Here is a 22,607-nt window from a genome sequence, read left to right as displayed (position 1 = left end):
AAAACAAAGTGTTATATTTACTTAAAAAACATTATGGGAAGGTTCCGGAGGTCAGTTACAGCGTAGTAAGATTAATCACTGTTTACACTGGCACCCCAGCACTGCAAGAGCAGCGCTATAGTTGTTATTCCCCAGGCCGAGGTGGAGTACAGCCAGTGCTGTAGCCAGGGAGATACAGCGCTGTATGTGCCTTGCCAGTGTGGACAGGGAGTAAGTGTAGCCAAGCCCCAGGAGGAGGGCTGGAACCGCAATACCTGCAGTGGTAGGGACCAGTGCCTTGGGGCTAGGCAGCTGCCCCATGCAATCACTCCAGGGTTGAGGAATTGGGCAGAGTGAGAGTTTTGCTCTCTGCTGTTATACTTGAAGATCCTCAGGAAATAAATCCTTGGGGGAAGAACATGGTTGGCTTAGAAGTCTATTTTGTTGTGACTGCTACGCTCACTGAACCATTCCATCTGCTTATAGGCTCTTAACACCATTTCTTATACTCTGCTGTGTAGGAAATTGAGTCTGTTTCTGTTTTAAATACTTGGGTAATAGAGTCTGCTATTTAGTGAAAGATTTATGTAAATGGCTTTTTGTTTCACACAATTGGGCCTTACAGAGTGTAAGTTACATTGATAATGTAATTATACAACTACTTGTGCCATTTCAAAGCAGCATGTTGCATAGAAGCCTCTGATTTAACTGCATAATAGGAGTCTACAGATTTATACTTCCTTTTTTAAATCCAACTTTTATTCCCGGCAACAAAAATAATTGTAGTGGTACTGCAGGGTGAGTCGATTAGCCTCTTCCGGGATTTTTATCCCTTTTCCTCCAGAATTCCTGGTTACTTTAAATCAGGATGTTGCAACATCTGTAACTGGTAATCACTGCATTATCTTAACTCGTTTAGTCTTAAGATATAATTTTCCCACCTCCTTTCACTCTTTTTATATTTTTTGTCTAATGCTAATCTTTATCTGGCATTCAGTATTTTCTCAATACTAATCTGGGATTTATGTTAGCTCAGTTCCTATTGAGTCGTGTTGGATTGCAATGATTTATCTTTGCTGAAATCGAAAACATAAAGCATCAATTCATGTGAATGTTGGTGCTTTTAGCAATGGGTAATATAGTTCTTTTCAAGCCAACAGGGAGTCCAAAATGGCTTACTCATGCCTTGCCTCTATTTTTCTCCACATAAAACATTCCGTATTAGGTCGCGTGCCCTACAGAGTCCATATATTTCAGACATTTGATACAATGTCTACATAATTCTTGCACACACTCTCTCTTGCAGAGTCAGAGCTAGAGTCTCATTTCTTCAGCTCTGAAATGACTCTGCTACTTGAGGTAAAGGAGATTTTCCTTAGCAGCCACAGGCAGTAGTGGTAGTTTTGTTAGCCTCTCTTCAAGCCAACCGCTGGAGCGGAGGGATGTGCACACCCACAGGTACGTTACTGTATGATGTGACGTCTTCCTTTCTAGAAGAAATCTTAAAGATGTTGCAGGACATAAAAAGCTCACATACAGTATTTTGCATTCCAGATGCCACTGTAAACCAGGTTTCCTGCTTGCTGCTTAACTTTGGGCTATGAACTGTATTGTAAGCATGCTCAGCAGCATTTACAGGTGCTGTACTGCAGGAACCGTAAGGTCCAAATTATCACTGGTGTAGTTCCTTAGGGATGAATTTGACTCACGGAGTTATGGCACTTTTGCCAGCTATGGTCAGCTAGAACCATGTGATACAGGTCAATCTTACTCTGTTTCTGCTTTGAGGGTATTCTGTATGCTGGCTCAGACTTTAAAATCTCTGTTTAATATGAGTGTTCTGTAATGAGACTGAAGGTTGGGGTGGTATTTTTTGCAGGCTAAGCAAACCTCACCACAATAAATTAAATGTACATTTTAAAAATATTTTTAATTTCTCCTCTTAGCAACACTGCACGCTTTTGACACAAACCTGCTCCTTTTATCCATTGAGAGACCATGAAAATGCTTATTGATTTAACAAGTGAGTGTTAGCAATTTTCTCTTACCCAAGTGACAAATATAGTAGTTGACACTGTACATTTTTTACCTAGTATCCCAGTCCCATGGAGAAACATGTCACAGCTATAAAAACCATGGAAGAGAAAACAGGTAAGCTACCTATTCATGTTGTCATAATTATCATTGTGTTTCAGTAATGCCGTGGTTACCCCATTGTGCAGGGTGCTATATAAACACAGAACAAAAAGACAGCCTCTGCCCCAAAGAGCTTAACACTTATTTACACTCTCTCTTTTTAGATTGGGAGCTAATTCAGAGGGTGTTAGAAGCAAGACTTGCCTATTCTCCTTGTACTACTTACTTTCAGTGTAGAGGTCTGTAATGACTCCAATCTGTAGCGCTCTCAGTGAATTTCTAAAGCACACTGAAGTCAATATAGATCAACCCTAAGTGATCCAAATCAACAGGCATTTGATTACTTTGGTTTCGCATTGTGTGTGTGAAAGGGAGGTATGATTGTTCCATTTTAAAGACGGGGAAACAGTCACAGAGGTTCAGTGACCTGCCCAATATCCTATAATAAGACAGTGGCAGAGTCAGAAATTGAAGCCAGATTCCCTGTTTCCTACCCCAGTGGCTTTAACCACCGGAACTTCTAAAATAGTGTAAAGCATTTAGATTTCTCCAACTGCGAAACGTTCGTGATACTGTCTGGAAAAGGGACACTTGCTCAGGTGGCGAATTGTGGTGAGATGGATGCCTTTGCTGCTGTTAATGGGTAGATAGTGTTTGTGTTTGTAATTTAAAATAGATTTACTGGTAGGCACACTGGAAAATTGCCACTTAAGCACACTGCCTGATATACAGTGCATATAGACTTGGGCCATTTTATTTTAAAATATGGGGGAATAACATCCATACAAAAGAGTTTTTTCAGCACAAAAAACAATCTCTGTTTCTGCTCTTGGAAATGCGCTCAAGCTCTCATTTTTTTGGTGAGAGAAGGACTTCTGTATTTCACCTTACGGCCCAAGCTGCTCATGAGTGCTCTAATAGAGACCCTCTGTCTCCCAGATTAGTGTGATGACTTTCTGGGGAAGAGATACAAACAAAGTTTATTGATTTTGCTACCATTTTCAGTCAAATGAAATATGTAGGGCTAAACTCTGGCCTCACATTGAGAGGAGGGATGGTCCAGTGGTGAGCCTGGGGGATGTGAGATCAGTTCCCTGCTCTGCCACAGGCTTCTTGTGTGACCTTGGGCAAATCACTTAGTGTCTCTGTGCCTCAATTCCCAATCTGTAAAATGGCCACGTACGTACCTAAAATAGATCTACATGATGGGTCTTAAGTCCAGTATTCTGCTTTGTGCAAGCATGGTATCACTGAGCAGCCCCGACATAGTGAAAATGGTACACTTGCAAAAATGTATTTTGAGGGTAAAATTGTACCCATATGCACTAAGCAGGGCTTTTCTTGGGAGATACTGGTTTATTTGCCATGTAAACATCTCATATTTAATATTTACCCAGTGTACCATCAGAGCCCTTTCACAGCCCACAGATCCCACCAGATAAACATTTTGAGAAGACATTCTTTTATCACGGAGAACTCTCTTTAAACTGGGCCATCTGCCAGTTGGCTTCTCCTTTCACAGCATACTAAGGTTTCTGTACTTGGTCTGGTTCATTAAATATTAAAATGCAAAGAGATCCTGAAAGCCAGTCACGTTTTTGATGATGCTAAATAACTATCATTTGATTTTTAATAGATAGCTTTGTCCTTGTCATTGGGCCCAATTCAATATAAAAATAAATGAATAGTCAGAAGAACTTGCTGTAGTAAGAAGGAGTGTATTCTGTGTGCCCGTAGGATGTATTTGAGAATATTAAGTGGTGGAATGAAATAAGTGGAAAGCAACGTTTTGGTCCAGGCATGGGCTGACTGTTAAACAGTCCATACAGACTGAAATACTTGCACTCTACTTTTTCCTCTGTTCCCAGATCATCAACAAAATAGTGCCACTGAAAATGAACTCCTTTGCTGCTATGTTCCAAATCCAGCTCTGACTTCAATGCTTTCATGCCCACTTACGTGAGGGCTGAGTTTGGCTGTGTGCAATGCTGTGCCCCTTACAAACACTAGTATACATGCCAATATGTTTGTAAAATACCATTTGTTCTCTGGCTGGTAGGGGGTGCTATAGTGTAGTGATGGGCACAGATACCCTCCTAATGAGACTGAGCCCAGATTGTCAGCACCTGTCTTGTTTACCACTTTGTTTTGCAAAGGAGAAAGAATACTGTGGCTACTCTAAATAATAATAATTAATAAAAAACACAGTCTAATGCATCGTTCGTTTGCCAGCCTTCCTGTCTGCAGTTTCATTCTCTTGCTAACATCTCCAGATATTTTATTTTTATAGATAAAAGGCAACATTTGCCAGGCTAGCTATTCAATCTGTCTTATTTATTCTTTTTTTTTTTTATGATCAGATTTGTCCACAGGGATTATTTACAGAAGGAGAATTGCAACATGTCAGAATGTAATTCCGGAAATCTTAAGAAAGGTAATTACTTTAAATCCAGGTTAAGCTTGGTTTTGGATTATATTGATTTTTTTTTAAAGTGATACTTAAGAAAACAAAACAAAAACCAAACAACAATCCTGATACAGGCTTGTGATGCAATTTACGTGAAAAGACCAGATTTTTAGCCAGAAGAAAGTTACAAAATTTTTTCTTTGAAAAATAAGGAAAAGGTTCTGTACAAATAAGTCTTACATTTGGTTAGGAAGGACAAATCTGCAGTCTTGCACAGATTAAGATATGGGTGGTGGCATCTCTTGTGTACCTGTGAAATTGTTGAAGGATTCATCTTGACTATTTTAAATTGTTTTCTCTCCTAAAGCAAGCTGCTATCCTTTCATGGAAGCAGGTTACTGGAAGACCTTGGAAGATATCTGTGTGGCTATTACTAAAGTGTGATTTTGAATAATTGTATATGTTTTATAAAATTTATGTAATTGCCATTTTTTGTGTGAACTGAGGGTTTTAAAGAGACGTTACCCCCCAAATAATAGGTTTTGTAGAAACATCTTAAAGGTTGCCAGCTCCCTTGTAGTATTTTCCTTTTTTGATAAAGCTCAGCTCCTAGAGTCCTGTGATTACTTGAAACTGTTAGCTTTTGTTTCTAGCCCTCTTGATAGAAGAGAGAATCTTGAAAATTTGACCCAAGTATATTCTGAAGTCTCAGAAACCAAAATTCAAGTAAAAATAACCCTAAATTATTATCTTAAAGTGAATCTCATGATTTTTTTTGGGGTGGGGGGAGGGAGACCTTGTGCAAGACTTTTCAGTACTTGAGTTTGGCACTTCTGCAGTCTCTTACAAAACCTACCACTCCAGAAATGCTGCCATGGATTTTTATTTAAATACCAAAAAAACATATGGGGGAAAAATGAACATGGCAAAGAAGTGTTTTGAATTGCAAACGCTGTGAGTGTATTTTCATTGGCTGTATTCATGGTCAAAGCTGAAAGAAATGCTCTTTGTGTTCTTTGTTTGCATAAGTAGCAAAAAATACACTATCTTGAAAAGAAAATCATTTTGATTGATCCAAGACACTTGTGTCACAATCAAAACCAACATTTATAACGCGGCAATGTCACTTCAACTCCACTCCATTTCTACACTCCTTTGCCATCCCTAGAAATATTCAGTCTAGAAAATATGAGGTCTCCCCACCTGGTGAGTGGGAGTGTAGCAAATTCAATATAGGTGACCTAAGGAATCTCAATTGCACTGCAGTGATGAGAGCCCTCGCTCTTTGTGTGCAGCGATGTTGTGGTGTCAGTCTAAGGAGATTCGAGAGATGAGGTGGGTGAGGTAATATCTCTTTATTGGACCAACTATTTCTGTTGTGAGAGAGACATGCTTTCGAGCTGCACACAGCCCTTCCTGTGTAGCTCAAAAGCTTGTCTCACTCGCCAACAGGAGCTGGTCCAATAAAAGGTATATTTCTTCACCCACCTTGTTTCAATTAAATGTCAGTTGATGAAAATTAGCTTTAATTTTATTAACAGCTTGTAACTTTTCTTATAGTTAGTACAAGAGCATTTATGCCCATTATATCTGTGTCTTTATTTTATATCCTTCTTCCATGCAGGAAAAAAGTAAATTTCCACCTACCGGATATGGAATGCAAAATGATCCAAGGGTGTGATTCTCACTTTTGTTCTGTCCTTTGTGCACTGTGTAGAAGGGTGAACAGAGTAAATGAGTTCTAAAAGCATCAGGTCTGGCTGAGGAGGAATTCTCCCAGTGTAGGAGCGGAGAAAGACAGTCAGAAGCTGGCTTCTGATGATCCTCTGAAACCCCATGGTAGAGAGCATGATTCGGCAGGAGGGGTGTGTTGGAGGTTGAGACACAATATACAACTCTGTGGGGATTCTGGGCAGTGCTGCTGCCCATAGGCAGCTGGGAACACTCCGCTGTAACTTAAGTAGCTCCTCAGGGAGTAAGCAATTTTGGGGCCCAGAGCAGCCCAGAAACAGGAGAGTGCAGACATAGGTTTGTGCTGCACATTTTAGTTTTAGCTAATTGTGTCTTGCATGCAATAGTAGTGAATGGGCTCTATTAGAATCCATCATTTTAAATAGCCCATAACCAGTTAGAAATGAAACATGATGTAGCTAGATCATTTATTTAGCAGTCCAGGAAATCTGGCTGGGGACTGAGCAGTTTGCATAAATCTTTGAACATTTGCATGACCTCACTGGCATCTATTAAGGTCAATGTGTATCGTTAAGGACTGGCTGCCGCTGATGTGCCTTCATTCTCAGTGTTACTTCTCAGTTTTAGCATACAAGGATAAAAATAAATTCTAAATATGTGAAAGTGTTTGGTCTCAAAATTCTGAGTTTTGAAAGTTATCCTTACACTTGACAGGTCAGTGTCTTAAAAGTATCTGACATCTACTTAGAGGAAGAATCTTGGCTTAATATGCAGGAAAGAAATATGGTTATGAAGTCTCATTGCCTTACCTGGACACAATATGCATCTTTAAGTGAAGAATCTGTCTTCAGGGAAAGCTTGGAAAATCCAAATTGGTAAGGGTGTGTGTGTGTGTGTGTGTGTGTGTGTTATACTCAATCTAGTGTGTCAAAGATGACATGCAGCCCTAAAATGTTTTCCACTTTGCCTTCTGAGCTGGTAACTAGAGATGGGTCTAAATTAAATCTCTGCACCCAAACGCCTTCAGATGTTGGGAATGTTCAAGTCCTTTTTTCTAAGTCTTCTTGGCTTGGTCTCATCTCTACTAATGACCAGTTGAAATTTGTCCCTTATGTTAACACTGTTCCATCTTAATTCACTCTTAGTGTGCAATGTAAGTATTGCTTTTTATTTATTTTGCCTTGTGGTGGTCTCTGTGAAACCTACCAGGGTATTCTGGTACAGCCTATGTTACTGCTGAAAATTGTGAAGACATTTAAGAAAGGCCTCATCTTTAGCCTAAATAAATTCAGTTCCTTGCAGATGTGAACAGACTGAATATGGGAGAGGAGAACCTTGCTATCAGAAGACAAACTTCTTGTCCTTACAAACACAAGAATGGTGTAGAAAGTGTCCTGGGGCCTGTGAGCCTGCTTTGGGGTTTCTCAGGTTTCCTAGAAAAGTAGTTTGTAGCTGTACCCATATTGCATCCCACATTTGGGGAACAAGAAGATTGCCATGAAGACTACATTGTACGTAAAAGGTATCTATAATTTGGTCCTGTCAGTCTTCAGTATAAAAGCCATTCCCTCTTGAATCAGGCATTAAACTGAGAGGCCTTGAAACTAGAGGCTGAAGCTGAGAAATTACCCCAGCCTCAACATGATCCATCTGTTTCTCATAAGTCACAAACAGAATAGGCAAGCCCGAATGATGACTGCTGCACTCTGCTGCCATAGGATATTGTGCAGAAATCAGGAAAGTAGATTTTACATTAAGTTTAACAATTCCCAGCCTGTGAAATAGAAAAATGTAAAGGCAAGATCTTGTCTGAATGAGTTTCAGCTTTGTGTCGGATGGCCATGGTGGAATTTTCATTTGAATAAGTAGAGAACTTATACAAAGGAAATAAAAAGAACTTCAGTTATGTGTTAGGGTGCAATCTCTACAAAAAGCACTGGGATGTGTTTAGTAAGATAAACGCTTAACCTTTGAGGGTTTTGGACCTGTATTAGTTTATTTCTCTGTTCAACATGTCATGTTGTTGAGTTTATGAGGAGCCTGCTCATGCTGCTGTTCCCTTACTGTGATATTTAAGGTTATGGCTATACAAGCTGTATCTCGCATTGAACATCAAGTGGTTGCACTTAAACATGAGCAGAGGGTATGTGTGGACCCAGGTAAGGGTAAACCATATTTATTCTTCTATACTGAGTAGTAGTAGCCCTCAAGTCCATTGCGTGTAGTCCCACCTATGGTAAATTGCCAGTGGATAATGCCTAGGTATGTCGCCAGCTGGAATTACTGATTTCATTGTTTGTTTGTTTGTTTGTTTGTTTGTTTTTGGGGTGGGGGAGGGGATAGGTAGTCTTTTGGGTGATTTTTAAGTAGAGAAATATTCAGAACCTGTGAATTCATTTAGCCATGTGTTCCTATCACTGTTGGCTTCTCAGCAGTGTTGTGGTTAATGCAGAGTTGGGGTTAACTTGTACTGCTTGTCCTATCTTCACTTTCTGTACCTTCCACTTTAAATGTGCAACTTGCTGTGTGGAGGTTCCAGCCCAACATGTAATTCAAGCTTATCAGCCACATTTTGTAAGGACCTGTTGGATTTCAACCAGGAAGTATGAAATGTACAAATACAAGAAATTTGACTCCTCTTCCTTTCCTTCTTTATATCTATCCTGTCTATCTAATAGCTCTTTTTCTGATGGAGCCATTTCTTGGGGGAGAGCCAAAGGTTGCATTGCTTGGAAATATTCAATGAACACAACTTTGAACTGCTCTACAGTGTTTTGCTATAGGGCTATAGTAAAATTTGAAAGTGTCAGCTTTGTATTTGTGTATTCTTGGCTTATTTATCAAGAACTTTGCATGTAGACTGCTCACCTTCTTTTCTTAATTTGTTTTGCTAGCTTTGAAATGGGCATTCTAATAATTTATTCTGATGAATAGACTTGTCTGTCTGATGTCACTGTGCCTTCTGTAAGTACTTCAGTAGCCTCTGTAGAAATGCTATGTTGTAAAGTCTAACAGTAACTTTTATGAAACAAGTCATTCTCTCTACTGTCCCTGCTTAGTGTCGTTGTAGGAGGCATTGCTCCCCTTTTCACCAGTAGTGAAATCATACCGGAAGACAGGGCTAGTCCTTGGTATTCTGAAGTCTCAGATGACTGTTCGTGTTTCCTCTTGTGCATTTTATTTTATTTTCAGCCACCCTTTCCCAGTAAACACTGAGCTCTAAAGATTAATCTTTGACTCCCAGCTTCCAGTTGTTCCTGTAAATCTGTAACTCTTCTTGGGAGTGGATTTGCTATATGAGATCAATAGGTAACTTCAGTGCATTAAACTTTCTCTTTATTTTACAAAGCAAAAGTTGTAATTGTATTCGAAAACACTTTAACTGTCAAAATGGATGCAAAATAGATGCTTTATGCTTAAAGTTCATATAAATCTTTCTGAGGGTATGTCTACATCTACAATTTTGCAGCGCTGGTTGTTACAGCTGTATTAGTACAGCTGTATAGGGCCAGCGCTGCAGAGTGGCCACACTTACAGCAATCAGCGCTGCAAGTGGTGTTAGATGTGGCCACACTGCAGCGCTGTTGGGCGGCTTGCAGGGGGGTTCGGGGAACGCGAGAGCAAACCGCGGGGAAGGAGACCTGCTTGCAGGGGGGTTCGGGGAACGCGAGAGCAAACCGTGGGGAAGCAGGTCTCCTTCCCCGCGGTGTGCTCTTGCGTTCCCCGAACCACCCCGCAAGCAGGTCTCCTTCCCCGCGGTTTGCTCCGGTGTTCCCCGAACCCCCCCGCAAGCAGGTCTCCTTCCCCGCGGTTTGCTCTCGCGTTCCCCGAACCCCCCTGCAAACCGCGGGGAAGGAGACCTGCTTGCAGGGGAGTTCGGGGAACGCGAGAGCAAACCGCGGGGAAGGAGACCTGCTTGCGGGGGGGTTCGGGGAACGCGAGAGCAAACCGTGGGGAAGGATACCTGCTTGATTACCAGAGAGGCTTCCTCAGGTATGCTGGGATACCTGCTTATTTCACGGAGGTCAAGAAAAACGCTGGTGAGTGTCTACACCTGATGACCAGCGCTGGATCACCAGCGCTGGATCCTCTACACCCGAGACAAAACGGGAGTACGGCCAGCGCTGCAAACAGGGAGTTGCAGCGCTGGTGGTGCCCTGCAGATGTGTACACCTCCTAAGTTGCAGCGCTGTAACCCCCTCACCAGCGCTGCAACTTTGTGGTGTAGACAAGGCCTAACTTTTTTCCCCTAAAATGAGAACCCACGTGTAACCCTATAACAAACCGGTTCACTCAGGGTTGAAGCTGAACGAATAGATTTTGGTTTCAAATATCCAAGGAATTGGTAGAAATAATGTTTTTTTTCTTTTAAATATATGCCATTCCACTTTCCTTTCATCTTGTCCTCTTTAGTTCCTTCTTGTATAGCCTTGCCCAGTCTTCTAGGACTGAAATGGTAACTCAGCATCAGTAATGCTGAAATGCAAGGGAGGAAAACTGCAGTGGAATATGAAATAGTTAGGAATTGCTTGATCCATTGCAAATGTGATCAAGTCACCAATAATTATTTAATTACAGTGCCATATCTATATGCCATATATAAAATAAGAAATATGGCATTGTATGTATATGTGTAATATATGTATATGTGTGTATATAATTACATCTGAAAGAATAAAATGGGAATTGACTGCATTATCAGGCTACCAGAGGAGAATGTTGGAGTTGCAGTCAGACACAGAACTGCAGTGAACTCTTACAGCTCTTTTAAAGAAAGTTCAGTTTCTTTCTGGAAGTTATTTTTTAGAGCTACATCTGTGCTGTGCAATTAACATGCTGTTCTTTTGCCTTTTGGCTACAGCTCCTCTTGTTTTACTTGCCTATAAGCCATGTTCCCTGTCAGTTATAATTAAAAAGCTTGTCTTTAGTGAGTGCATAAATGGCCAGTTTATCAATAGGGATTCTGAAACATATCAAGTGGTTTTAAATATTGCATTATAACTTCCTTCTATAAGTGAAGTTTTCTGTAGTTCTCTAGGAGACAGAAATCACTGCAATTTTCCTTTAAATCCCTTGTCTGCATAAGTCCAGTCATGTGGATTTTTCCATCATACAAAGAATGAGCTCTTCAGAGTTCAGTGCACCTTAATAAGATGAGGCTGTGGAAGGTTCTGATGAAAAGTTGAAAAATTTTTGGAGGTGACATATTTAAATCTGTGGAGGAGACCTGCCACTGGAAATGAGTAGAAAAGTAACGCATGGTGAAGAGAACGGTAAATGGTGCTGATTAGTAACAAAATTGTGCATTATGGCCTACAGTGGGAGATGTTCCGAGAATGAGAATCCATCTTAATCTAGATGCGACCACAGAAAATAATACAAAGAGACTGTTTGTTTTCATGGGCAAATTCTTTTGAAACTCCTTAAGGCATTAACAGTCTAAAGAGAAGAATGGAATTGCAAACCTTATTCAGTCATCTTGTGGCTAGATTGTATTTATATAATCTGCTTTAATGTGATTTAGTTAATGATAGCATCATAGCAATAAATGAAAGCAAAGTCCTCCTTGCTAGTATGAATTGTGATGTGCTTTTCCAGCAGGTTTCGATGAGTGTGCCTTGCCGGCAACTCTAGGGTAAGTGACTAGCCCAGGAATTTAAAATGTCAAGACACTGGGCTGTTCTGATTAAAAAAAAAAATTAAAAATTGCATCACCTAAAGGTTCCGTAGGTCAGAAGCTGACTCACAGTGGGACTTCTTTTACAGGCCCTCCCCACACGGAAATTCTCCTGAATTGTGTGAATTCCCCAAAATCACCTACCTGCATCCTTTGGAAAGGTGGGCATTGCTTTGCTGTGACAAGTGCCCTTCCTTTCAGATGGATGTTTTCTGCAGTGGCCTATTCTAGAGGCAACTTGGGTGTCACTACTGTGTTGAGAGTGGATGTCTACTCTTTGGGGGCTAAGTAGGTGCAAAATATCTTCTAAGTGTTAAATACTTGGTGCCAGATTCTGATCTCCATTGTGCTGGTGTAAACTCAAGTCACCTAAATTAACAACAGTGTTGGTCTCTTGACTTGAGTAGAACTGCTGTGGATTTATACCAAGGTGACTGAGATGTGACTCAGATCAAGATGATTTATTATTTGTATTATCATAGTGCCTAAGAGCCACAGTCATGGATCGAGTTCTTTGGGCTATATTCTATAGGATCACAGACCCAAAAGATAGTCCCTCCTGAAGGAGCTTACAATCTAGATAGAATCTGCCCTGTAGCATTTTAGGGTTCCTTTTTATACACATTATCCAAATGCTCTTCCTGCTAGCCAAGTCCTTAAAAACCTACGTAGGTTCTTATATGGCCCATATCACTGTAGTCTTCCTAGTCTTTCCTCATCTGGAGTTCTGTGGTCTCTCATTTTTAAAAGAGAGTAATTCAAACTGGAACAGGTTCAGGGAAGGGCTACTAGGATGATCAGAGAAATGGAGAACTTGCAAAACAAGAGGAGACTTAAGGAGCTTGGCTTGTTTCGCCCAGCAAAAAGGAAAGCAGAGGGGGAGATATGATTGCTCTCTACAAATACAGCGGGGAAGAAGAGGGGTTATTTAAGTTAAGGGCCAGTGTTGGCACAAAAACAAATGGATATGAACTGGCCATCAATGAGTTTAGGCTTGAAATTGGATAAAGGTTTCTAACCATCAAAAGAGTGAAATTCTGGAACAGCCTTCCAGAGCAGTGCGGGGGGAAAAACCCTAAATTGTTTTAAAACAGGGCTTGATAAGTTTAGAGACTATGGTATGGTGAGATTGCTTACAAGAGCATATGGCTCTTTCGCAACTGCTATTACCAAACATCTCTGCCACTGAAGGCAGGGCTCTAGAGGGGAGGGCTCTGACTCAATGCAGAAAAATTTTCCCAGGTGTCTAGTGGGTCTTGCCCAAATGTTCAGGGTCTAACTGCTTGCTGTATTTGGGGTCAGGAAAGAATTTTCCCCCAAGTCAGATTGTCAGAGACTCAGGTGGTTTTTCGCCTTCCTTTGCAGCATGGGGAGTGCGTCCCTTGCTGGTTTAAACTAGCGTAAATGATGGATTCTCTGTCACTTGAAATCTTTAAATCAAGATTTGAGGACTTCAGTAACTCAGCCAGAGGTTAGGGGTCTATTACAGGAGTGGGTGGATGAGGTTCTGTGGCATGTGATGTCTAGGAGGTTGGACTAGATGATCATGATGGTTCCTTCTGGCCTTAAAGGCCTTGGCTACGCTTGGAGGTCTGCAGCTCTGGGAGTTACAGCTGTCTTCGTACAGCTGTGTAGGGAAAGCGCTGGAGTGTGGCCACACTGATAGCCACCAGCGCTGCAGTGTGGCCACATTTGCAGCATTTGCAGCGCTGTTGGGAGTGGTGCATTATGGGCAGCTATCCCACAGAGCACCTCATCCCATTTTGGCACCGTGGGTTGTGGGAAGGGGACAGAAGGGTGCGGGTCATTCTGCTTCCTGTCCCAACACCCCGTGATGCATCACTTTGCATCCCAGTTTTTCCGTCCACATTTGGCACCATTGTGACTCTCCCAATGGTTTCTGTGCAGCGCGATTTCTGTGGGAAATGGAGCCCGAACTGCTGAGGACTTTGCTGACGAGTGTCACCAGCACATCACATTCGGCAGTTGAGCTATTCCTTAAGCTCCAAAGTGATGAGGAGTCCGACGATGATTGCGAGTCGCCTGATGCGTACGACACCACGTTGCTTGGAACGCCACTTTTGGGCTCGGGAAACAAGCACTGAGTGGTGGGATCACATCGTCATGGAAAACTGGGATGACGAGCAGTGGCTGCAGAACTTTCGGATGAGAAAAGCCACTTTCATGGGACTGTGTGCTGAGTTCGTCCCCACCCTGCGACGCAGGGACACGAGATTGAGAGCTGCTCCTGCCAGTGGAGAAGCGGGTGACTATTGCAATCTGGAAGCTGGCAACTCCAGACAGCTACCGATCGGTCAGGAACCAGTTTGGATTGGGAAGGTCGACTGTTGGAGTCGTTTTGATGCAAGTTTGCAGGGCCATTAATTGCATCCTGCTAAGAAGAACCATGACTGTGGGGAACGTGCAGGACATTGTGGATGGCTTTGCACAGATGGGTTTCCCTAACTGTGGAGGGGCAATAGATGGGACACATATTCCTATTCTAGCACCACCGCACCTGGCATCCGAGTACATTAATCGGAAGGAGTGTTTCTCTGTGGTTCTCCAGGCGCTTGTGGATCACCGTGGGCGTTTCATTGACATTTACACAGGCTGGCCTGGAAAGGTGTATGATGCATGCATCTTTCGGAACACTGGCCTGTTCAGGAAGCTGCAGGCAGGGCCTCTTTTCCCAGACCGGAAGATCACAGTAGGGGCTGTTGAAATGCCCCTTGTGATCCTTGGAGACCCCACTTACTCGTTAATGCTTTGGCTCATGAAACCGTATACAGGGAAGCTTGACAGGAGCAAGGACTGGTTCAACTACAGGCTGAGCCGGTGCAGAATGACTGTGGAGTGTGCTTTTGGCTGTTTAAAAGGGCACTGGCGATCTCTGTATGGGAAGCTGGACTTGGGGGAAAGCAGCATCCCTGCGGTTATATCTGCGTGCTGTACCCTCCATAATATTTGTGAAGGGAAGGGTGAAACATTCAGTCAGGCATGGACCTCTGAGGTTCAATGCCTGGAGGCTGAATTTGCACAGCCAGAGAGCAGGGCTACTAGAGAGGCCCAGCACAGGACTTCAAGGATCAGGGATGCCTTGAGGGACGAACTTGAGGCTGAAAACCTACAGTAATGTTTGGTGCCTTGCACGGGAGTGAAGTGCAGTGGTTACAGTGTTAGTAGGAATCTGTTTTTCCTAAGCTGATTTGCAGTGCCTGTTTCTTTCCTGGGCTAAGGTATCTTTGACTTTCTGCAATAATAAAGACTGTTTTCAAAGTCAAGAATTCATTTATTGAAAAGAAAATAACTTCACAGACACACAACATTTTGGGAACCTAAAAGGGCAGGGGGGTGTGGTGGGGAACTGTACAGTTACAGGTTTGCATATGTCCTGTCTGGAGTGCTGTGCAATGACTGCTGCACTTCAGGATGAAAATGCTGCATGGTGATGGGGGTTGAGTGCAGAGGGTAAGGGTCGTAGTTCCCAGGGCTGGTTGGTGAACGTACAGGTGTTGGAGGCAGCTGGTGGAGGTAAGAACCTGGATGCTGGGGAGTGGGGTTTGGAGCTGACATTGGGGCACAAGAGAGAGAGCTTTGGGATGGGGAGGAGGTGGTGCGATAGTGCTCTGCCTACATAGCTGCGAGCGCCTGGATAGAGTCCGCTTGGTGCGCCAGGATGCTTTTCAGCTGCTTTGTGCTTTTTCTTCCTGGCTACTGTGTTTCTCTGGTGGATCCTGCTTTCCCTTTCCCTCCAGTCCTGCAGTTTTTTATTCTCTCTGGCAGAGTGATCCATAACTGTTTGCTACAGTTCGTTTTTGCTTTTTTGCGGCTTCTTCCGCAGGTTTTGGAGTCTTTGAGCTGCTATTAACATGGGCAGCTGAGAACTCAAGGTTGCTTGTGGAAGGAAAAAAAGGCAACAGTTAACAGAGGCAGCATTGTTTATATCTCAGACAGTTATTCCCACACTTCAGCATAATTTTTCCATACCAAATAGAGCGCACATAACCTACAGGAGCCCTGAAATGGTGAGTAAGGGGGACTGATTGCTTCTGGGCTGTGCTGGGGTTTCTGTTCATTGGGGAAAGCAAACAGCTGTGGGGGGCACCTACACTGAACACTCTTTCCCAACATTTCCCACAGGAGTTAATCCTTGAAGATATCTCGCTGCTGCGGGTCACTTGGGAAGAGCGGGAGGTTCTTCTACAGCAATGCAGATTCCGCCCTGGCCCCTGTGCAGCTTGCCTGTGTGCAGCAATGGTCCCCCCTACCCCTCGCGGCACAGTGGCTCCCCCTACCCCTCGTGGTCCAGCAACTCGCCATTGCTCCATGCGGGGGCTCGTTTGGCACGTGGAGGCATGGTCACCTGGAAAGATTCACTGATTGCACTCCACACCTGGCTGAGCAAACAGGAAAGGGATTTTTAAAATTCCCGGGGCATTTAAAGGGCGGGTCACCTGAGGCCAGGGCAGTAGAGTTTGAACTGATGAGCAGAGTGGCTGAGCAGGCATTCTAGGATACCTCTGGAGGCCAATAACAGCACTTTTGGTGGCCACACTGGCGGAGCAGCGCTGCATCAGTAGCGCTGCAGTCGTTATTCCCCGGGCAGAGGACGAGTACAGCCAGCGCTGTATCCAGGGAGATACAGCGCTGTATGTGTCTTGCAAGTGTGGACGGTGAGTAAGTTGCAGGGCTGTAAAGCCCCCACCAGCGCTGCAACTCTCCAGTGTAGCCAAGGCCACAGTCTTTGAGGCATTCCGAGAATCACAAACATTAATTATCTTACCTCATGGGAGGTAAGGAAGATATATCCTCATTTTACAGATTGGGAAGTGAAGCATGAAGCATAAAGAGATTAAGTGACTTGTCCAAGGTCAAATAGTAAAGTCTGTAGTGGAGCTTGGAATTGAGCCCAGATCTTCTTATGCCTTACCTACAATACCATACTTCCTCTCAAAAGCAAAGGTGATGTTTCTGTTCAGGTACACATGGATACAGTTATGCTAAGTACTGCAGTTTTTTTTCTTTTCTTGCAAAGTAAATTCATGCTCAGACGAACTTGCAAGGACCCTGAGTTTGGAAAGCTTTTTAGCACCTACTGGGCACCACTGTAAGTAAATAAGAGAGCATTTAAAATGGCATGATCAGGCAAATGAGTGAGACATTGTGAAATGAATCACTGTACCTGTTTTGAATTACAACAGGTATCTGCTTCAACACATGGTATCTATGCATTGCTTTGCTTTCCTGGGCACTGGAAAAAGATTTTCCTGTGCCTCTTTTTTTTTTCTGAAGACTACACTCTCTCTGGTATTTCTGTACAGAAATACCATATTATTGGCTAGCCTTGATTTTTTTTTTTTCTTGGTGTCTTTTGAGATCTCTTGTCAATCCACCGAAGCCATCAGAACAGTGACAGATGGTTAGGTGAATATGCTGTCATTAATGTGAATTTGTGGAGAAGAAATAAGTTAGTCAATGAACTAGCCAATTGAGATGTAAATACAGTGTTGGAAACCTAACCTCTGCAATTCATTAAAATGAACTAAAGCCCAAAATGTTGCCCTGCAATTGTTCTCAGTGAATGCTGTGTTACTGTATAAGTGAGAGGAAAAAAAATTAATCAGAAGAATGTGAACACTTAGAAATTGTTTAAGAAAACTTTACTAGATGCAAAAAAATCCACAGCCAAGGAAGAAGGCCATATAGTTTTAAAAAAATTGACCTGGCTTAGAGGGGAAGAGAAGGTAGCTATAAAAAATAAAATATATATAACATGGAAGAAAAAAGAAGTTGATAGTAGTGAATATTAATTGAAAGCTAGGAATTGTAGAAAATTGATAAGGGTGGCAAAGGGACACAAGGAGAAATCTATAGCCAGCAGAGTTCAGGACAACAAGGAGTTTAGGTCTATTGGGAACAAAAAGACTCCTGACCTTGGTATTGCCCTCTTACTAGATGGAAGTGGCAGAATTATCAGTAATAATGCAGAAAAGTCAAAAGTGGTCAATAAATATTTCTATTCTGTATTTTGGGGAAAAAACAGATTATATAGTCTCCAGATGATGATGATGATACACTTTCCATTCCACTAACATCCAAAGGAGTATGTTAAACAGTGGCTACTGAAGTTAGACACTTTTAAATCAACAGGTCTAGATAACTTGCAGCCAGGAGTTTTAAATGAGCTGGCCAAGGAGCTCACTGGACCATTATTGTTGATTTTCAATAAGTCTTAGAACACCTGGGGAAGTTTCAGAAGACTGGAAGAAAGTGAACATTGTGTCAGTATTTTCAAAGGGTAAACAAGATGATCCAGGTAATTAAATGCTTGTCAATCTGACATTGATCCCAGGCAAGATAATGTAATGGCTGATATGGGACTCAATTACTAAAGGAGTGTAATATAATTAATACCATAGGTTTATGGAAAACAGATCCTATCAAACTAACTTGATTTCCTTTTTTTGATGAGATTACAAGTTTGGTTGCTAAAGGTAATAATGCTGATGCAATATACTTAGACTTCTGTTAATTGTAAACAGGGAATCATTGAGCCGAGTGTATTTCTAGCATGGATCCATAGAGATCCATTCTTGGTACTACGCTATTAACATTTTATTTTTTTTATCAGTGACCTGGATGAAACAGAAAATCATCATTGTTAAAAGTCCGCAAAAGACACAAACTGAGGGAGTGATAAATTAATGAAGAGGTCAGGTGGCAATCTGGATTGCTTCGTAAACAGGGTGCAAACAAATGATACATGTTTTTAATGCAGCTAAATGTGTGTATCTAGGAACAAAGAACGTAGTCCATGCTTACAAGATTGGGTAATCTATCCTGCGAAGCAGTGACTCTGAAAATGATTTGGGGGTTGTGGTGGATAATCATCCAAATATGAGCTTCTAGTGTGACGCTGCAGCCAAAGGGGCTAATGCAATCTTGGGATGCGTAAACAGGGGACTCTTGAGTGGGATTAGAGATATATCTTTATCTCTGTATTTGTCACTTGTGCAAGCTCTGCTGGAATGCTGTGTCTGTTTCTGGTGTCCACAATTCAAGAAGGATGCTGGGAAATTGGAGAGCTGCAAACCTGCCTTGTGGTGATAGACTTGAGCTTTGTCTGTTTTAGCTTAACAAAGAAGGATAAGGGGTGACTTGTCTACAATCTATAAGTATCAACATGGAGAACAAATATTTGATAATGGGCTCTTCAGTCTAGCAGAGAAAGGATAAAACAATCGAACAGCTGGAAATTGAAGCTTGACAAATTCAGCCTGAAAATAAGGTGTAAATGTATATCCTTGAGAGTAATTAACTATTGGAATAATTTACCAAGGTTCATGCTGGATTCTCCATCACTGGCAATTTTTAGATCAAGATTGGATGGTTTTTCTAAGAAGGTTTGCTCTAGGAATTATTTTGGAGAAGGTCTGTGGCCTGTGCTATGCAGGAGGTCAGACTAGATGATCAGAATGGTCCTTTCTGCCTTGGAATCTATGAAATATGCAGCACAGCCAGGACAAAAATTATAAGGGCTATTAAGATTGTGTTGTGGGGTTCAGGTGCTTCAGGTGAGAAGTTGTGCTTCAGGTGACAAGTTGGTAAGCAGCTGGACTCAGGAAGAAATTTCTTCAGTGTTACTGTATTACAGAATTGGCTGGATGCACGCCCCCCCGCCCAATACTTGGAAGCACCTAATATATGCTACTGTCAGAGAGAGGACAGGGGATGGTCTACTGGCTTGTTACACTATGGTTGTTCATATGTTCCTAAAACAAAATGTTATAAGGCTTTGAAATGTTTTGTATTCCATCTTATCAATCAAGGACACCACTCGTCTGGTAGACTTTGCAAGATTCAGACTTCACAATTTTAATTTCTCTTCCATCTCTTGGCCCCTGCCCACCCTGAATTTTAAAATACTTTGGCATCAGTTTATGACAGACTATCTGAAAACTGTCCTTGTTATTACAGAAATGGGGCTGCTTGTGTTTGAAATTACAGCTTGTAAAAGTGCTGGATTGAACTGCTAGATTTTACAGAGCCATTCCCCTAGTCTATATTCTGTGGAAGGAATTTATCCAGGTCCATAAATACTGGAAATGCAAGACAGCACAAACACTTTGACCTTCTATCTCTGCTTTTAAGAACTCTGCTAGTTTCCAGAATGTGGAAGGATTTTTGAAAGAGGAGAGGGGGACGTAACCCCACGACACAACCTTTGTTTGCTGTTTGGCTCTTAAGAAGAGTATCCAGATCCCCTCAGATGAACCTTACTGGGATTATTTGGCCCAGAAATGGCTGGAGAACCACACTTGTTCCATTAAGATGTACATACTTGCAAGCCCCTTCGTTTTCAGTTTAAACCAGTTTTTACCTAAAAATTCCTGGGTTTTACAAAGTGTTCATTTTTTTCCCCTGATTTTTTTTTTTACCCTACTTCTATATCATTTTATTTATCTATATATAAACTGGTTTTATTAGGAAAAATACATCATGCAATGTGTTGTTTTACGATAATACACTAGTCTCTGTGTATATGCAAAGCTGCATGTTGAAGTAAGGCTATGTATTAGAAGATACACACAATAAGCAAACAGGCATATACACAAACTCTGAAGGGTGTGCACATCTAAATGTACTGATGAATCTCATGCCCACCACGTACACACTTCAAGCTGTTAGCAGATAACGGTTTAAAGATTTGACACACTAAAATGGGAAGAAAATGAAAATCTGTATCAGAATGTTTCAGAACACAAATAGTCAAAAATTGAAAAAGAAAAAGGAGAAAAGGATAAAGCTGAGTGTATGTGCTGCAAATGGTGTGGCCCAATTATTAAATGTAAATATTATAGTTCTAATATAATAGTTCTAAGTCTAAAACAGTAAACTGTTTGTTTGTTTGTTTGTTCAAATGAAAAGTTTTGTTTGGGGATAAGAGAGAGTGTTTTCTTCAGAGGTGGCATTCTGTTTTAGTTCTCCAGCAAACCACATTGATGAACAGAATTCAAAGCATTAATCTACAGAATACTTCCCCCATGTTTTTCCATCCACCACAATAAATGCTGATATTTCCCTAGAAAAATTAAGTTTTTAGCACTGCTTTTTCATCTGTTTTTGTTGTTGTTGTAATAAACACTGGGGAAAAATTCAATTTAAATAAAAACTGAAAATGAAGGGCCCTAAACTCATTTCAAATGCACTCATTGCTCCATGTGTAGACACTTTTCATAAATTCTCACATAACAAAAGCTTCCTCGCTAGAGGACTTCACATGATCTAAATTTTAATTTTACTTTTGAAAGCCCAAGCAAGCTGTGAGAGCATTCCTTGACACTGTCTGAATAAGAATATTGCTAGGCTTTTTGTACTAAAGACACTTTAATTAAACTTCCATCACAAAAACAATTAGGCCAAATTTGCAATACTTAACTAGTCAATAATTTAGTAGCTAGATCTCATTAATAGACTTCTCCCTGTGACTGTGTTGTAATGATGTGGCATTGCCAGCTGTGTGCAACAAGAATCAATCAGTGATCAATATTTTCCGTGAGCTTTTTTTCTTGTTGTTGTCTCCCAGAGTCATGAAAAAGAAATAAAAATAAATAAATCTTAACTGTATGGGGTTGAGTCTTCATGGTGGCTTTATTGTCTCTTGTGGCCACATTCCTGTTTCTGAGAACAGTTTTCCTACACACTCAGCATCCACACTATGGAAATTGTTCCAGCTTGAGAGCCGTTGAACCAAACTGTCAACCCTGAATACGATGGAAACCACTTGCAGCCAGGGGGAGTGGCAGCACCTCGGCGCTCCAAAATTATCTTTCTTTGACTCCATTACATTGTTATATTAAGTAGCATCAATCTAAAGGACAAAAGCAAACGAGCTTGGTTCAGTTCAGTTTACAGATTTGGAACTAAGGCCCAGAGACACTGAGCGAGGTCACGTCACCACAGTTGGCTACCTGGTGGTCAGCCTCAGCAAGGTCGTAGAGACTGAACTACACTCAGACATTTAGAAGAGAAATATCCAGGTTAGGATTGAGGCTTGCTGGCTTGCCAGTGTGGAAGTTAAGCTTGTTTTGCTGCTGCTTGTTTGCGGATGCAAAGGACCTTTAGTGTTCAAAGCTGTCAGTATGGCCCAACCTCACCAAGAAAAGGGGTGTGTGTCTTTCACTGTGGTGGCTTCACCAACCATTCCTGCTACACCTTTCACCACCATTAATTTTACAACAATAACAAAACCATTTTGAGGAATAACAATGTGTCTCCCCCGATGATGGACAAAAACACTGTTCTTCCCTGCCCACAATAGTACCCTCGCTGATCCACTTGTCTGAATCTAAGCAGTGAATTTTGATTTTTGTGCCTGTTTCTAAAATATAGTTCATAATAGAATTACTGTCCATGCATTTAAAGAGAGGATTACAATCGTTACATTCCTGTTTTATAGGACAGAGTTCATCCAGAAAGGGAGAATATCCATTACTGGAGCAGGGTTGCTCAATTGTGTATTGGAAGCTTTTGCTCAAACCTTTCTAAATCAAGGAGTCAAGAAGGTAGGTTTAATTTATTATTTATATTTGTTCCTAAAATTACATTTGAAATCTGTCAAATTCTGCCAATTCCTAATAATTCAGTTTGGGTTTTAAAATCTTAAGGAGTTGAAACTTGGCTTCTTTACCCATCATATAAAAATAACTTTGG

At 41.6% G+C, this 22,607-nt stretch overlaps 2 protein-coding genes across 3 annotated transcripts in view; one reads left to right on the top strand and one right to left on the bottom strand.

The window, feature by feature from the left end:
* Window positions 1-22,607, bottom strand: part of LOC127055578 (uncharacterized) — a 433,156-nt gene that overhangs the window by 41,915 nt on the left and 368,634 nt on the right. The gene's annotated exons all lie outside the window — the stretch shown is intronic.
* The window catches only part of PRELID2 (PRELI domain containing 2), a 47,080-nt gene that overhangs the window by 13,015 nt on the left and 11,458 nt on the right, over window positions 1-22,607 (top strand). For both annotated transcript variants that reach the window (XM_050962874.1, XM_050962875.1), the window contains 4 exons: window positions 2,073-2,130; window positions 4,476-4,549; window positions 6,929-7,089; window positions 22,354-22,459. In XM_050962874.1, coding sequence (XP_050818831.1) covers window positions 2,073-2,130; window positions 4,476-4,549; window positions 6,929-7,089; window positions 22,354-22,459 — 399 coding nt within the window. The remainder of the gene's footprint in view (window positions 1-2,072; window positions 2,131-4,475; window positions 4,550-6,928; window positions 7,090-22,353; window positions 22,460-22,607) is intronic.

The sequence above is a fragment of the Gopherus flavomarginatus genome, chromosome 7, assembly GCF_025201925.1.
Source record: "Gopherus flavomarginatus isolate rGopFla2 chromosome 7, rGopFla2.mat.asm, whole genome shotgun sequence".
Lineage (NCBI taxonomy): Eukaryota > Metazoa > Chordata > Testudines > Testudinidae > Gopherus > Gopherus flavomarginatus.
The sequence above is the reverse complement of the archived record's forward strand: the minus strand, read 5'-3'. Positions and strand labels throughout refer to the sequence as shown.